General features: G+C 45.5%; 1 protein-coding gene across 2 annotated transcripts in view; it reads right to left on the bottom strand.

Annotated features, from left to right (window-relative positions):
* LOC142250184 (very-long-chain enoyl-CoA reductase-like) overlaps nucleotides 1–16,414 on the bottom strand; it is an 88,857-nt gene that overhangs the window by 17,662 nt on the left and 54,781 nt on the right. Inside the window, exons 2-6 of one of the 2 annotated variants that reach the window (XM_075322353.1) lie at nucleotides 14,231–14,279; nucleotides 14,071–14,115; nucleotides 13,514–13,617; nucleotides 10,154–10,269; nucleotides 9,953–10,058 (exon numbers count right to left, since the gene is read on the bottom strand). In XM_075322353.1, coding sequence (XP_075178468.1) covers nucleotides 9,953–10,058; nucleotides 10,154–10,269; nucleotides 13,514–13,617; nucleotides 14,071–14,115; nucleotides 14,231–14,261 — 402 coding nt within the window. In that variant the 5' untranslated portion in view covers nucleotides 14,262–14,279. The remainder of the gene's footprint in view (nucleotides 1–9,952; nucleotides 10,059–10,153; nucleotides 10,270–13,513; nucleotides 13,618–14,070; nucleotides 14,116–14,230; nucleotides 14,280–16,414) is intronic. The other variant, XM_075322352.1, reaches the window with a different exon arrangement.

Below are 16,414 nucleotides of genomic sequence, written 5' to 3'. Positions count from 1 at the left end.
GTATCTACAAAATATTAATGTCACTTTTATGTTGAGGTGCCCAAACTTTTGCACCGGTCAAATTTTGTTTAAATGCGGATTGCACATTTTCTGTCAGTACAATAAACCTCATGTCAATCCAGAAATATTACTCAGTCCATCAGTTATTAGATATATGAAACTGAAATAGCTGTTGCAAAAACCCAATTTGCTATAAAGAAAAAAGGTTAACATTAATAGGGGTGCCCAAGCTTTTTCATATGACAGATTATATATATATATATATATATATATATATATATATATATATATATATATATATATATATATATATATATACACACATACACACACAGTTATGGCCAAAAGTGTTAGCACCTTTGAAGTTGTTCCAGAAAAGCATTTCCCTTAGAAAATTAGTAATACACCCCCTACACCTCCCTTCTCCATAATATACTCTCTACACCACCTCTTTCCATAATCTCTCTCCCACACTGCCCCTCTGTATGATAACACACACACACACACACACACACACACACACACACACACACACACACACACACACACAGCTCCTCTGTATAATATCTCTCCCACACACACTGCCCCATGTATAATATCCCCCACAAACACTGCTCCTCAGTAGAATATACCCACACAATGCCCCTGTGTATAATATTCCACACACACACTGCTCCTCTGTATAATATCCCCCCACACTGCTCCTCTCTATAATATCCCCCACACACACACTGCACCTCAGTACACTATCCCACACACACACACACTGCACCTCAGTATACTATCCCCCCACACACTGCTCCTCAGTATAATATCCCCCCCACGCACTGCTTCTCTGTATAATATCTCCTACACACAATGCCCCTCTGCATAATACCCCACACACACTGGTCTTCTGTATAATATCCCCACATACACACTGCTCCTCTGTATAATATCCCCCACACACTGCTCCTCTGTTTAGTATCCCCCACACACACTGTTTATCAATATAATATCCCACACACCCTGCTCCTCTGTATAATATCCTTTCACACCCACTGCTACTCTGTACATTATCCTCCCACACACTGCTCCTCTGTATAATATCTCCCCACAAACACTGCTCCTCAATATATCCCCCTCCACACATTGCTCCTCTGTATAATGTCCCCACACGTACACGGCTCATCTGTAAATACCAACACACACTGCCCATTTGTATAATATTCCACACACTGCTCTTCTGTGTAGCATCCTCCACACACAGACACACTGCCCCTCTATATATCCCCCACACACTGCAACTCTGTATAATATACACACACACACACACAATGACCCTCTGTAATATCCCTCAGTACGCTGCTCCTTTGTACACTATCCCCCACACAAGCTGCCCCTCTTTATACATATCCTCACACACACACACACACACACACACACACACAATGCTCTGTATATCACCCCCCACACACTACCCCTCTGTATACTATCCCCCCACACACTGTATCTCTGTATAATATCCTCCTGGTATATATGTCCAAATCCTGATGTATATGTCTGCATCTTGGGCCCTTTCTGGTATGAATATCCCCCATCCTGGTTTATTGTTCTCTTCCTAGCATAAATGTCCTCTTCCAGGTATACATGTCCCTTTCCAGGGACCCTCCTGGTATGCATGTCCCCATCCCAGTTTATTTGTCCCACTCCTGAGCACATTCTGGTATATATGTCCCCATCCTGGTTTTTGTCCCCTTCCTGGTATATATCTCCTCCTTCTTGTGTATATGTGCCTTTCCTGGGTCTCTCCTCGTATATTTGTCTACTGCAAAAAGAAAAAAAAAATTTTTACTCACCCTCCCCGCCGGCTCCTACGTACTGCAGCGTCCTCTCTGAGCAGCAATGCATTTCAGCTGGATGTGTGCCCTCCTCACATCCAGCTAAAGCAAGACAGGGGCTGCAGTCAGCGGGCGCCCCCACGACACGGGGCTGGAGTCAGCTGCCCCCCCACCCCCCGCCTGAAGTCAGCGTTCCCCCCTGCGGCTGGAGTTAGTGGCCCCCCCCCCCTACGGCTGGAGTCAGCGCACCCCCCCGCCCCCTGTGGCTGGAGTCAGCGCCCCCCCCGCGGCTGGAGTCAGCGCCCCCCCACCCCCCGCGGCTGGAGTCAGCGCTCCCCCCCCCTCCGCAGCTGGAGTCAGCGCTCCCCCCCCCTCCGCAGCTGGAGTCAGCACCCCCCCCCCTCCGCAGCTGGAGTCAGCAGCCCCCCCCGTCCCCCGCGGCTGGAGTCAGCAGCCCCACCCGTCCCCCGCGGCTGGAGTCAGCAGCCCCACCCGTCCCCCGCGGCTGGAGTCAGCAGCCCCACCCGTCCCCCGCGGCTGGAGTCAGCAGCCCCACCCGTCCCCCGCGGCTGGAGTCAGCAGCCCCACCCGTCCCCCGCGGCTGGAGCCAGTGGGTCCCCCACCACCCCCGTCAATTTTCAGCTCGTAGAGCGCCTACCTCTCCCTGCTGGATGCCGCGCGCTCGCCAGCTCTGTGTTGCCCGCAGCAATGTGATGATGTGCAGAGTGATGACCTCATCACATTGGGCTGCGGGATGATGCGACACCTTTCTGCTCTGCTCCATTCACAGTGCCTCCCCCACCACATGGCTAATTTGCATGCGATGCCCTAGAAGGACTTTGCATGCACCTTAGTCATGTGCAGACTGCAGTTGTGGCTGAAGCGACACCGCCGGGCCCTTCTGCTGCAGCTGTGACTGGGGCTCGGTGAAGATGGTGAGCCCGGCTGGCCATGAGTGTACTTACCATAATCGAGCAAATTCTCTGATGTGAGAGAACATACGCTCGTAAGACCTCAGATATAATGGTGTGCACATACCCTATGTTGGATTCTCCACCCTAAGGGAAGAGTCACATGGACATATAACTCGGATGAGAATTGCAAAGCAATGCTCAGACTGAAGATGAAAAGAGGATGGCTTTTACAAATTAATAATGATGATCCTAAACACATGTCAAAATCCATAATAGACGACCTCAAAATTCACAGGCTGAAGGTTTTACAATGGCTCTCACAGTCCCCTGATTTGTACATCATTGAATATCTGTGGATAGATCTTAAAAAAGCAGTACATGCAAGACGAGCCAGAAATCTCACGGAACTGCAACACATCTTCAAGGAAGAGCAGTGCATGCAAGACAAGCCAGAAATCTCCCAGAACTGTAAAACGTCTTGAAAGGAAGAGCAGTGCATATAAAGCGGGCTGTACACTCAACAACAAATCTAACGAAGTGTCGGCGGGGTCACGTTGTAAGTGACTCACATCCGGCATCGTTAGTGTTGTTGTAGCGTGTGACAGCTACGTGTGATTGCGATTGAACGTAAAACTGTTCATCGCATACACGTCGTTCATTTCCATAAAATTGCACGTCGGGTTGTTCAATGTTCCCGAGGTACCACACATCGCAGTGTGTGACACCCCGGGAACGATGAACAGATTTTACCTGTGTCCCGCGGCTCCTGCCGGCAATGCGGAAGGAAGGAGGTGGGCGGGATGTTTACGTCATCTCCGCCCCTCCGCTTCTATTGGCCAGCTGCCGCGTGACATTGCTGTGACGCCGAACGTCCCTCCCACTCCAGGAAGCGGATGTTCGCCGCCCACATCGAGGTCATATGGAAGGTAAGTACGTGTGACAGCAATTAATCGTTTGTGCGACACGGTCAACAAATTGAATGTGTCGCACATACGATGGGGGCGTGTCACATCGCATACGATATCGTATGCAGAATTGAAAGGTGTAAAGCAGGCTTAAGATGAGCCAGGAATCTCACAGAACTGCAAGACATCTCCAAAGAACAATAGTGCATACAAGAAAACCCCAGAATCTCACAGAACTGGAAGAGTTTTCCATAGAAGAATGGGTGAAAATTCCTCAAAGGGCTGCTTCTCACTTGCGAGTTTCTCGCAGTAGAGCAATGCGAGAAAAACTCGCATTGGAATCGGACACATGTTAGTGAATGATTCAGCTCTCATCTGCGATTTTTTTCTCAGTCCAAATCGGGCTGAGAAAAAAAATCGCAGCATGCTGCTTTTTTGCGAGTTTCTCGCACCATTTGTCCCAATGATTTCCTGTGGAAGGGGATTAAAAGTAGGATCACACACGCGCACCAGCGTTCCCATTTGCGAGTGTGGCAGGAACTACGTTCATTAAATATTCAACAGATGAATGTGACATCACATTCCCAAAGGTAAATTAAATGACACATGTGTAATAGCTTTTATATAATTAAGATGTTGCATGAAACTAGCATCACAAACGCGACACACACGCGAGCAAAAAGCATCGCACTTGCGTTGCACTCGCACCTAACGTGAACTAAAATCAGCCGAGTATTTTTCAGCCCAGTCGGACCGATTTTACTCGCATAGATGTGTTTCCAGCCAAAGAATTGAAAGACTCTTTGCTGGCTATAAAAAGCGTTTACATGATGTGATACTTGCCAAAGGGGGTGCTACTATGTACTAATCATGCAGGGTGCCCAAGTTTTTGCATCAGCCCATTTTCATTTTTTCTTAATTTAAAAATGTAAAAGAATAAAATTAAAAAAAAATAAATAAAAGTTTTGTCTAAAAGGAAATGTGTAAGTTGATGCCTTTTAGGCTATGTGCCCACGGGAGTTTGTACCTGCGGATATATCACCAAGGTACATCCGCAGGTTTCCCCGCAGCTGCTCGCCGAATCCGCAGCTATTTTTAGCTGCGGTATTCCAGTGAAATAGCTGCTGTAAAGCTGCGGAGATTCATGCGGCTTACCTGCGGAAGTCCTGGCCTCTATCACCATAGTGGAGGGCCGGAATTTCTGCAGGTAATTCCGTAGAAATAATTGACATGCAGTTATGTGCGGCTGTGAGACATCCGCAGCATATTCCGCAGCCGCACGTATCTGCAGCATGGACACAGCACTCCCCATGTCCCATAGGAGAACATGGGGAGTGTCTGTACATGTTGAAACCTGCGGATTTATCTGGAAAATCCAGAAAATCTGCGGATTTTCCGCAGATAAATCCGCAAGTTTAATCTCCCGTGGGCACATAGCCTAATAGAGAAAATTATGTTCAACTTGCTTAACTGTTCACAATAACAGTAATTTTGACAAGGGGTGCACAAACATTTACATGCCACTGTAGCTCATATCCATCAATGGTCCTACTAGTAAATATGGTACTCAGAACTTTGAGTAGCTGTGTGCTGCCTAAAGTTTCCAAAACTGAGTGTTTTATGGAGGCAATCAGACAGTTATACAAGGAGAAATGTAGTCCAAGGGATACTGTATCTCATTATAGAGATGAGAGACAAGGCCCACTATAACAAAAAAAACAAAAACATTTCCAAACTAGCTCTCCTCCAGTTGGGAAACAGGTAGCTCTCACATGAATAGCTGTTTCAAGGTGTCTTTTCCCTTTAGTTTGGCTAAATATCTAAAGTCATCCAGCAAGGCTCCAAAAACAGGTCGAATATTGACTTGTAGGGTAGTAGCCTCCAATACGGGTCACCTGAGCATCAGCTTTCTTCCTCCTGGAGAAGAATTAATTATACTACCAGTAGGATGCTTATGTGAGTAAGTTGCCCAAACCTTTGATGGTGGATATGTTGTCACTAGTGTTAAGCGGACTCGGACTTCAAAAATCCGGATCCGCACGATTTCAGCGGTAGATCCCGGTCCGACCCGGACGCGGGATTCCGGGTGCACAATCCGGATTCGAGTTTTGTTTTTTTTCTTCCTCTCTCTCTCGGGGCCGGATTCCGGATCGGATACGGACTTTGTCAACCCGCCACTGATCCGCCGGACCCGGATTATTAGCAATCCGCTCAACTCTAGTTGTCACCTCTCATCTCAAAGTTTCAGCAGGTTCTTTTGCAGGTTCTTTTGCACAACCTCTATTATTCTTTGAATAGACAACACCGTTAGCAAAATTTATTGATTAGGGAAGTGTTGAAAGTACCCAAAAGGCTGGAGGTCTGCCTAACTAACCTAATAGGTCTAGTTGAAGAGCAAAAAAGTAAAATGGAGTAAAAGCCTGTTATTTTGACATTCGGTAGACCTCATTAACCATAAAAACAACATAACAATAAGCGACATGCCTATTGTGATAGGTAATGGCAGCATACTATATATCAGATTTTCTGCTGCATGGATGACATAGCATTAGTTTAGTCCACAAAGTCTGATAAGAGATTTATTTCCTAGACATTTGTAGATACTTTGGAGTAACACAGTTAAGCTTTAGACATTGCAAGAAATGGTTCCAACTGGACGTACAGTTTGTTCCGCACAGAAACATGTCAGTTTTTCTCCGGCAGCACTGATGTCACACGGACCGCACAGTGGTGTGATGCGTGTGACACGCACCAGAGAAAACCCGTGTCTTTGAAATAAAATGATTTTCTATACTCACATGTCTCCAGCGCTGCTGTCTTTGACGCTGCTATTACTTGTCACTTGCTTCAGGGACCGCTCATTATGCTCATTGCATATGCGCTGCACTGCGGACCCAGAAGCAAGTGTGACTGTAGAGCTGGAGACATCAACACCATGAACAGCAGTGCTGGGGGACAGGTGAATAAAAAGTTCCTGCTCTTTGTGTGCTATCATGGATAGCACACAGAGAACATACGTGTGCCAAAATCACGGCACACGGATGGGCCATACGCACCTTCAACATGGCCATGAAAAACGTGTGCGTTTTTCATAGTTGTGTGAAAGAGGAAGTACCTGGTAGAAAACTACCTTCGCCACAGCCCTGATCTCTGTTGGCTGCAACAGTGAAGTCACATTGACAGTGCTGCAGCCAATCACTAGGCTCAGCAGCTCACACCATTAACTTAACTAGTAAAGGCAAATAAAGATATAAAGATCAGTTATGTTTTCCACACCTAACTGAGCCTGTCATACATACATACTCTATATATATATATATATATATATATATATATATATATATATATATATATATATATATATATATATATATATATATATATATATATATATATATATATATATATATATATATATATATATGTGTGTATGTATGTATGTATGTATGTATGTATGTATGTATGTATATGTATAACAACAATGTCTGGAAATTTTAAGTCTTGTATTCTTCATTTTGAATAGTTTTTCCTTCTGCAGACTCTTACTTTGCAACTGACTGAGCTGGTGGGTGAAAATTAGTTGCTATGATGGCTTCTATATAGAGCATATTACAAATGAGGGATTCCTACTAGTGATGGGTGAGCACTATCATGCTCCTGTGCTCGTAACGAGCAGTCGGACACTTGGACGGGCTCGACTCGTGTACAGAGTATAATAGAAGTCAATGGAAAACAAGCATTTTTCAGGAAGATCTTCCAGAAAAATGCTTACATTCCCCACTGACTTCCATTATACTCTGTACACGAGTCGAGCCCGTCCGAGTGTCCGTTACAAGCACTAGAGCATGGTAGTGCTCACTCTCACTAGTTACGAGTACCGAGCAACCAAGCATGGTAGTGCTCTCTCTTCACTATTTCCTGCTACTTTACTTAGTTAGCCCATAGACAGAAGCAGTATGGAGAAAATTAGCCAGCAGTATTGAGCAGTATAGATGGGAATCCAGCTGCTGGGTTGAACTAAATAATGTATGTCTGGAACACCAATGGTGTGAACATGGTGCAAGACTCAAAAAACATAACTAGACAATAGGATAAAGAGTTGCACACCAGTCACAATGTATAGGGGAATAACGAAAATCAGAACTGCTATGCGAATGCTAGACTGAAAAATACAATGGAATATCTGAAAAAGTGAAAAACACGAAAATGGAATATGCAGAACTGCTATGAATAATGGGAATATAAGATGTTTAGCCATTGTATTGATCAATGCACTTTTTCAGATAGTTAATTGTATTTTTCATTCTAGTATTCCCATATTAGTTCTGCTTTTCATCATTCCCATATACATTGTGACTTGTGTGCAACTCTTTATCCTATTGTATAGTTATGTTTTTTGAGCCTTGCACCTTGTTCACACCATTGGTGTTCCAGACATACATTCTTTCGTTAGTATGCACTTTTTGTCTGAGAACCCTGCCTCACCCACAGCCGTGTGTCTTATTTCACATATATAGCTTGGTCCTTTGCTTCCCATACAGAGCAAGTTTTTACCTGCAGGTGAGGTTACATATAGGCTAGGGACCCCAAAAATAGAGATTACCTTGGCGTTGGGGCTCTTTTACATTGATCAATACAATGGCTAAACATCTCTATTATTCATAGCAGTTATGCATATTCCATTTTCATGTTTTTCACTTTTTCAGATAGTTCATTGTATTTTTCCTTCTAGTATTCCCATAGCAGTTCTGATTTTCATTATTCCCATATACATTGTGACTAGTGTGCAACTCTTTATCCTTTTGTATTGCTGCTGGGTTGAGGTAGGAGACTCATTAGAATGCTCGCACAATCTTCCTGTCCCTGCCCGTTTTCTCCCTCCGGGAGGCGTACCCTGACAACTCACTGTGTTGATAATGCATCTTTTCTGAACAAGATGGAGATGAGCTCTTTTTCAGAGTAGATGACTTGTTCAGGAGGCAGAGGAAGGAATGGCTCATTAGTGGATAAAGCAGCAGGCTTCTTTGAATATTTCATTGTTTCTTATTTTCATCTGTGCTATTTATTTTTACAAATTTTGTTTAAAAGTACAGTTCCCATTAAAGCACAAAAAGGTTAGGTTCCTCTCACTCAATGGGTACTAGAATTACACCAAACCATGGACCCCATAGCAGCTCCATGCCCGCATCTGTTATATATGGTCTTACATACCGATTGCCACTTAATTAACCATAGGTCATTCTGTACACTATATAATGGGCACCTAAAAGTAATAGAGCTAAGTCCCAACAGGACAAATCCTTCTATGAGACAAAACGGAGAGTCAAGCGGGCTTTACACACTGCGACATCACTAGCCGATGCTAGCGATGGCGAGCGCGATAGCACCCGCCCCTAACGTTATGCAGATATGTGAAGATCGCTGCCGTAGCGAACATTATCGCTACAGCAGCGTCACACGTACTTACCTGCTCGACGACATCGCTGTGACCGGCGAACCGTCTCCTTTCTAAGGGGGCAGTTCGCTCGGCATCACAGCGACGTCACTAAGCGGCCACCCAATCAAAGCGGAGGGGCGGAGATGAGCAGGACGAACATCCCGCCCACCTCCTTCCTTCCTCATTGCTGGCATGTGGCAGGTAAGGAGAGGTTCCTCGTTCCTGCGGCATCACACGTAGCGATGTGTGCTGCCGCAGGGATGAGGATCAACTTCGCCCAAGTGACAGCAGCGATAATTGGGAGAGGACCCCCATGTCAACGAGGAGCGATTTTGGACGTTTTTGCAATGATCCAAAATTGCTCCTAGGAGTCACACACAACAAGATCGCTACAGCGGCCGGATGTGCGTCACAAAATCCGTGACCCCAACGAGATCGCTGTAGCGTGTAAAGCCACCCTCATTCTGTAGAGGGACCCGGGAAGAGGCTCATTACCCACAGGGCCAAAATTGGAAATTGCTGCCTCTGATGAGTTAAATATAATTCTGCGTAGAAATGCTCTCCATTTAATATTATTCGCTTGTCTCATATTTTACCTCTAATTAGTTTTAAAGGATATTTACATGCTACATAAAATATATTTGATTACTTTTACATATAATTTTAATACAAAGACTGCAAAGGATCATTCTTCTGGTCCATAAGACATATTTTTACTGCTCCTACATTTTGATAGCATGATTACATTGAAAGACAGAAATTGATTTACTCTTTATTATGAATACAGGAGGGTTTCCCAACCATTGTCTCTGCACTGGCAGTGTACTTAGATCTATACACAAGAATGGATGCTACAAGAGCAGCCGTACTCCTTACCTTTACTATACTCTTTAGCGGCATTGTCCCATGTGAAAATCGATGAACAAATATTGTTTCAATCAATCTTTTGATATAGTGGAACGAGTGACAGCAGCAAGCCAAGCTGTAGAAGAAAAGACGTCTCGTCAGCAGGTCACAACATCCCATCTCCGAGCTGATCGCCAACCACATGCAACGTTACTTCAAGATGGAACTTACTGAACGACAGAGTGAGGACTGGATGTAAAAGCCTTGGCTAATCCGTAGAAAAAAGGCATCCGGAAATAGAACAAAAAATATACAAAAAGTGGCCCTGCATATTCTGTTAGAAAAACCTGGAGAAGAAAAAAAATAGCAAATATTGAATGAGCCGGACCCATCGTGTGATATATTGTCAGCATAGGCGTACCCAGGATCAAAACTAGGGGGGAGGGGGGCAAGTCATGGTCATTCAGGTTGTAAAATATTAGAACCGAAAAGGTGAATGAAACGAAAATTTTAAGAGAATTAAATGTAATTATAGCTCGATTAATGACTCCGCGCCCCCCCCCAACACACACACACACACACACAATACAATGCACCTCCATTACCCACACACACACACACACACACACACACACAATACACCTCCTCATCACCCACTACACACACACAGACACACACACACACACACACACACACACACACACACACACTACAATGCACCCCCCATTACCCCACCCCCCCCCCCCCCCCCACACACACACACACACACACACACACACAATACACCCCCCATCATCCACTACACACACGCAAATACAGTGCACCCCCCATTACCCCCCCACACAGACACACACACACACACACAATACACCTCCCCATCACCCACTATACACACCCACACACACACACACACACTACAATGCACCCCCCATTACCCCACCCCCACACACACACACACAATACACCCCCCATCACCCACTACACACACACACAAATACAATGCACCCCCCATTACCACACACACACACAATACAATGCACACCCCATTACCACACACACAATACAATGCACACCCCATTACCACACACACACACACACACACACACACACACACACACACTATACAATGCACCCCCCATCACCCCCACACACACACACACACACACACACACACACACACACACTACAATGCACCCCCCATTACCCCCTCCCCCCCACACACACACACAATACAATGCACCCCCCATCACCCCCCACGCACACACACACACACACACACACACAAAATACAATGCACCCTCCATTACCCCTCCCCAGACATAATACAGTGCACTCCCCATTACCCCCTCCACACACACAATACAATGCACGCCCCATTATCCCTCCCCCCACACACAAAACAATGCATCCATTACCCCTCCCTGGACATAATACAGTGCACCCCCATCACCCTCTACATACACAAATTACACTACCCCATCACTACACACTCCTGCCCCCCCTCCCTTGGAATACAGTTCTCCCCCTCTGCCTGTCACAAAGCTGTGTTCCTTCACAAATGTTCCCCGTTATGTATCCTCAGCACCTCCCCACTCATGTACATTAATTAAACCTGTCTCTTCGGCTCCTCCATGGAGTGCTTATCGCTTCCTAATGCATCCAGTGTGGCGCCCGCAGCACTGTGATGTCAGCAAGGTGCTGATCTCATCACGTTGCTGCACGTCGGGGGCGGGGCCCAGTCCCGGCGCGCTGTTCAAATGTATTTATGTCTGAAAGACGCAAATACATTTGAATAGGAACGGAAGAGGAAGCTGCGGTCACCGGCACCGCCACTGCCATGATCCTCCGCAGTGTGTGCATGCCAGGCACACTGTCACATAGCAGGGCTGGCACAGCACAGCGCGCTGCCTCCTGCTCCAGCTAGTGTGTCGGGCATGCACACACTGCGGAGGAGCGCGGCGGTGACTGCAGATACAGCGGCCCACTACAGGCATCGGCCCACTACACCGTGCCCCTGCTTCTAGGGAGGGGCAGCTGCCCCCCCTACCCCTCGCTGGGTACGCCCATGATTGTCAGGTTATGGGAGTTTGAACAGACTGTACCAAAGCTGCCGCTCCTTCACTTCATTTCCCTCAATAACAAGGGTCCTCTTCTGTGTGCCATTGCTAACCATAATCATAGGAACACAACGGCCCAATTCAACAATCCTTTTAACCTTTCTTTTGTTTAGTTTTGTGTGTTTCAGCACAGGTTTTTGTTTGTGCCCAATTCATCTTTTTATTGGCACCTTTTTTTTTAAAGTCACTTCTTTATTAGAGATGATGTCAAAACCCAGACTTAGGGAAGGTCCGGCGTGAGGAAAAACACAAAACAAACAAGGGGTACTCTGGGAACACAAACAACGGTGGGCCCTGATGCTAGTAAGAGGGAAGATGGATACATCCTCTATTTACATGCTGCTGTACTCTGCACTCCTAACCAGTCCCTATACAGGTTCCTCACCTGTTGCCAAGCAGGATCCTGAATCCCCGAGAGACCCTGCAGTAAGCCCTGGCTAGTGAGTTGGAAAGTAAGAACCACTAGTCCCACTGCTGCACTAAAACACACCATGGGAAAGTAAAACAGACAGGGTTGAAAACAACAACTAGGATGCAGTCCAGGCACCACTACTGCAGCCTACAACACTACTAACATAAAGGGCTCAAGTCGCTCCTTCCACCTCCAGGCCAAGTATCCAAATGAGATTAGAGAATAGCCAGGCCTGGGAGTGGTCCCAAACCAGAAACACCTGACCAAGAGTCAGAAGCTGCTGGCAAGGAAAAGTGACTTTAACCCTTGCCCCACCCAAAGAAATAAAACACATTTAATATGTATAGTTTCAATTGCCAGTGAGAGACTCTAGTCCTGATCCTGTCTCTGGTCTCAAAATACAGAGACGGCTGTGACAAATGAGCGGACCCGGGTAAGTTCGGTTTGGTGGGTGCAGCTGGACTAAGTTTGGTTTGGGGCCCAGACTTGACCTGAACCCCAATGGAAGTCACTAACTGAATGTGACCGAGGCAAGCACATGTTCAGATTAAATTCAAGAGGTCTCCAGCAAAATAGCGCCAGTGGTGGCGCATGCACAGGTTGGAATCTTGCCGAGCCGAGAGCTTAATGTACTCACGCGCAACCACTCTGATGCAAAATGCTGGAAAATGAATGTGCCCAAGCGCCACCAGCGGCAAGGGCGGTGCTGGTGCGAAATTTACAAAAAGAGGCTCAGACATCAGCGGAGGGGCTAAAGCAGAGCTGAAGACCCTACCCACAGTCCTGCCCTGATGCACAAAGAGGCTACTGCACCAAAACATCTAAGGTGAATTAAACAAGATCTGGGCTACAGCTTCTTTCACTACAAGTATCCATTCAAATCAGTATAACAGCGCCATTATGGCCATACCTTTACTTTACCAGGTTAAATAGTGAGGTTCTCTTTAAAAGGTGACTATGGGCATATCTGTTATTTCAGTACAAAGCATTAGTCATAATTGCTTTGTTCCAATTTGGAAATCCCTGATAATTTAACCATAGGTGGAAAACGTGATAAATTACCATAGTCCATCCAATTTGAGGACCTAAATCTCTAAAATATAAGGTAGCTGTGGTGCCAACTGGAAGCTCTCGCAGGACTTCTTCGTCTTTTAATGACCTTCCCTCTATAGAAGACATGGAAATACCGGTCAATGTATAGCACACAGAAATCAGTGTCCTGTGTAGAGGATATTACAATGGTAGATAGTTACATATTTCTGATTTATTTCTTATATATGTCCCACTAAATGAGGGGTAAAGGGTCTAACGCATATTTACATCATATATCATACATCACAGCCCCACAACGGATGATGAAGACTGTAAGACTATAGGACCACAGAGCTGTAGACTATTTTTATTACAAAATTTTAGGTTATTCAATTAAACACCAATTCTGCTTAATTCAGAACAATGAACTTTGCATCAATTCATATGGAGTCTTAATATTCGGATGAGGCTGAATGATGGCGTTCAGTGTGAAGATGAGGAGTAACATCTCCTATATGAACATTAACAAAAGTAAAGCAAACTTTGTCTACAAGTTATTTACGCCTAAGGGAATCTCCCCTACATACTGGGGTCTAACCGTATTGATTGTCTTGCTGGATACCACTGAGGATCTGGAAGAGAAGAAATAAGCTTTAGCAAACAAAAAAGCAAAAAAAAGTAAGAAGTACAGTAAGAAACAGTCATAAAAAGGTAAAGGTAATCTGCGGTCAAAATGTAAAATCTCACCTTTTCCACCTGGAAACTGGACTCCTACCATTGTATTAGAAGGTGCCCCCTATGTGTGCGATGAGAGGACACTGTCAATTTTCCAATCAAGACTGTGCAGAGAGGTTTTTTTTAATAAATATTTAAGATATGTGAATTGGAGCGAACAACAGGAAGGCTGGATATGTCTGAACTGTTAAAAGGGTTGTCTATTAGGTCCATGGCTTTAAAACACATTCTCAATGGGCTAAGGGTGGTCGGGGCCGGTGCCACCTCTTCCGGCTTTGTTCCTTGACGCTCTCCTATTTTCTTCTGGTTGTAGGCATCACTTAGCAGCTGCAGCCAATCACCAATCCTAATCAGCTGCAGCCTTCACAACAAAAAAATTATAACTCGCCCTATGGAATCAGACGGAATGAGACGGTTACTGCTGATGAACCTCTTCACTGGAATAAAAGAAGCTAGGAGGCCATCAGGGGACAAGGTGCTAGGTTTGTCAAGTAAAAGCGTGCGTGCCCACGATCAGTGTTTGCAATGTTTTGGATGCAGCGTGTTTTTGCTGCATTGTACAGTACAAGCACAGTGGATGGGATTTCTAGTGTGTGTGTGTGTGTGTGTGTGTGTGTGTGTGTGTGTGTACGGCCCACGGTGAAAACTGACCTGCAGTGGTGCTTGCCGAGCCGCAAGCATGTCAATTCTTTGCTGCGGAGTGTCACAAGCGAGAGACCGCAGCGCCACACTCCCATAGGCTTGCATGGGGGTGCGTGAGCAGTGACTCACTGCAAAACGCAGCATGCTGCGATTGCACCAAGAGCACAATTCGTGTAGAGAAATAACAGGAAAGAGAAAACTGCCTCATTGATTAACACTGGTGTGAGTGCCATCCGATTTTTTTATCGCAGGTGGAAAAGAACCCTTATACTCACACTCTGGTGTCTTAACATTTTATTGACATCACTCTGGTCACGCGGCCCCATGTCGTGATAGCAACCTGAAGTCAGAAGTTAAGGCACAAGCTCCAAATGCAAGTTTATGAGAGCCAAAATGAGGCTCTTATAGACTTAAAATGAGTTGAAACCTTTGGCGTGCTCCAGGAAACACTGGAGCAATTGGCAGGTCACAAATTGCTTATGCCAGGCCAGAGTGGCGGTAACAGAGCATGAAGTTGGCAGAAGGTGAGTATAAGAGTAGGGTCAGGGACCTTCGATTAAAAGTACCACTCCAGCGGTGACAAAAAAGAAGAAACCGCTGGAGTGGAGCTTTAAACATGTACTTCAGGCAAAGCACACATGTAATCCGGACCTTCAAAACGCATCAACACACCAAAAATGCTGAGAAAACGCTTAAGGCTATGTGCGCACGTGTGCGCTCTGCACCGCACAGAAAAGGTACGCTTCAGAGCGCAGCTGAAAAGCTGCGTTCTGAAGCGCATGGTTCCTGCAGAATTTGTGCGCTTTGCATGGTGCCTCTCCCTATAGGCAGCATGCAAAGCGCACGGAAGAAGTGACATGTCACTTCTTAGAACGCAGCGATTCGGGCAGCAGCCGAATCGCTGCGTTCTAATATGCCACGTGCACATGGCCCCTGCACAATCTCCATAGACTGTGCAGGGGACGCAGGACGCATGCAGTTACGCTGCGGTGCAGATCGCAGCGTAACTGCATGTAATACACACACATGCGCACATAGCCTTAAAATGGTGGTTTTAAAAGCACCAATTTTATTGCCAAGACAGCACTGTGTGACCATAGCCTTTGTATAGACTCAATTGTGCTAGACCTTCTGCGGAATCTCATTGGAAAAATCACAGCGATAATTACTTGGATAAAGAGCTTGTCGCACATTTTACCTTTTGCATTGCACACTAATCCTCAACAACAACAAAAAAATAAATCCGCTATTTGTTGGTCCTGTGAGAACCTATCCCATATACGACTCTGCACTTGCCCGACCGACTCTTCGGTCATCAGATTCCAGTACTGTCTGTATCCATGCTACATTTATGAATTAATAATAACTTTAAAGAAATGGAAACGTTTTGTTTTTTTCGTTTTTTTTTACACTTGGCAATAATTTTTGTTTGTACTGTTTGCTAGGCAGCAGCCAGTGTTTAACCACGTTGTACATTACAGGGAAACTCTGGTAAAAGAAGAAAATGAGTTTCCTATGGAAATTATTTCTTCTTATCTGTCTTTTACTAGGCAG

Source organism: Anomaloglossus baeobatrachus, chromosome 8, assembly GCF_048569485.1.
Source record: "Anomaloglossus baeobatrachus isolate aAnoBae1 chromosome 8, aAnoBae1.hap1, whole genome shotgun sequence".
NCBI classification, from domain to species: domain Eukaryota; kingdom Metazoa; phylum Chordata; class Amphibia; order Anura; family Aromobatidae; genus Anomaloglossus; species Anomaloglossus baeobatrachus.
Note: the sequence above shows the minus strand (reverse complement) of the source record. Positions and strands in the feature narration are given on the sequence as shown.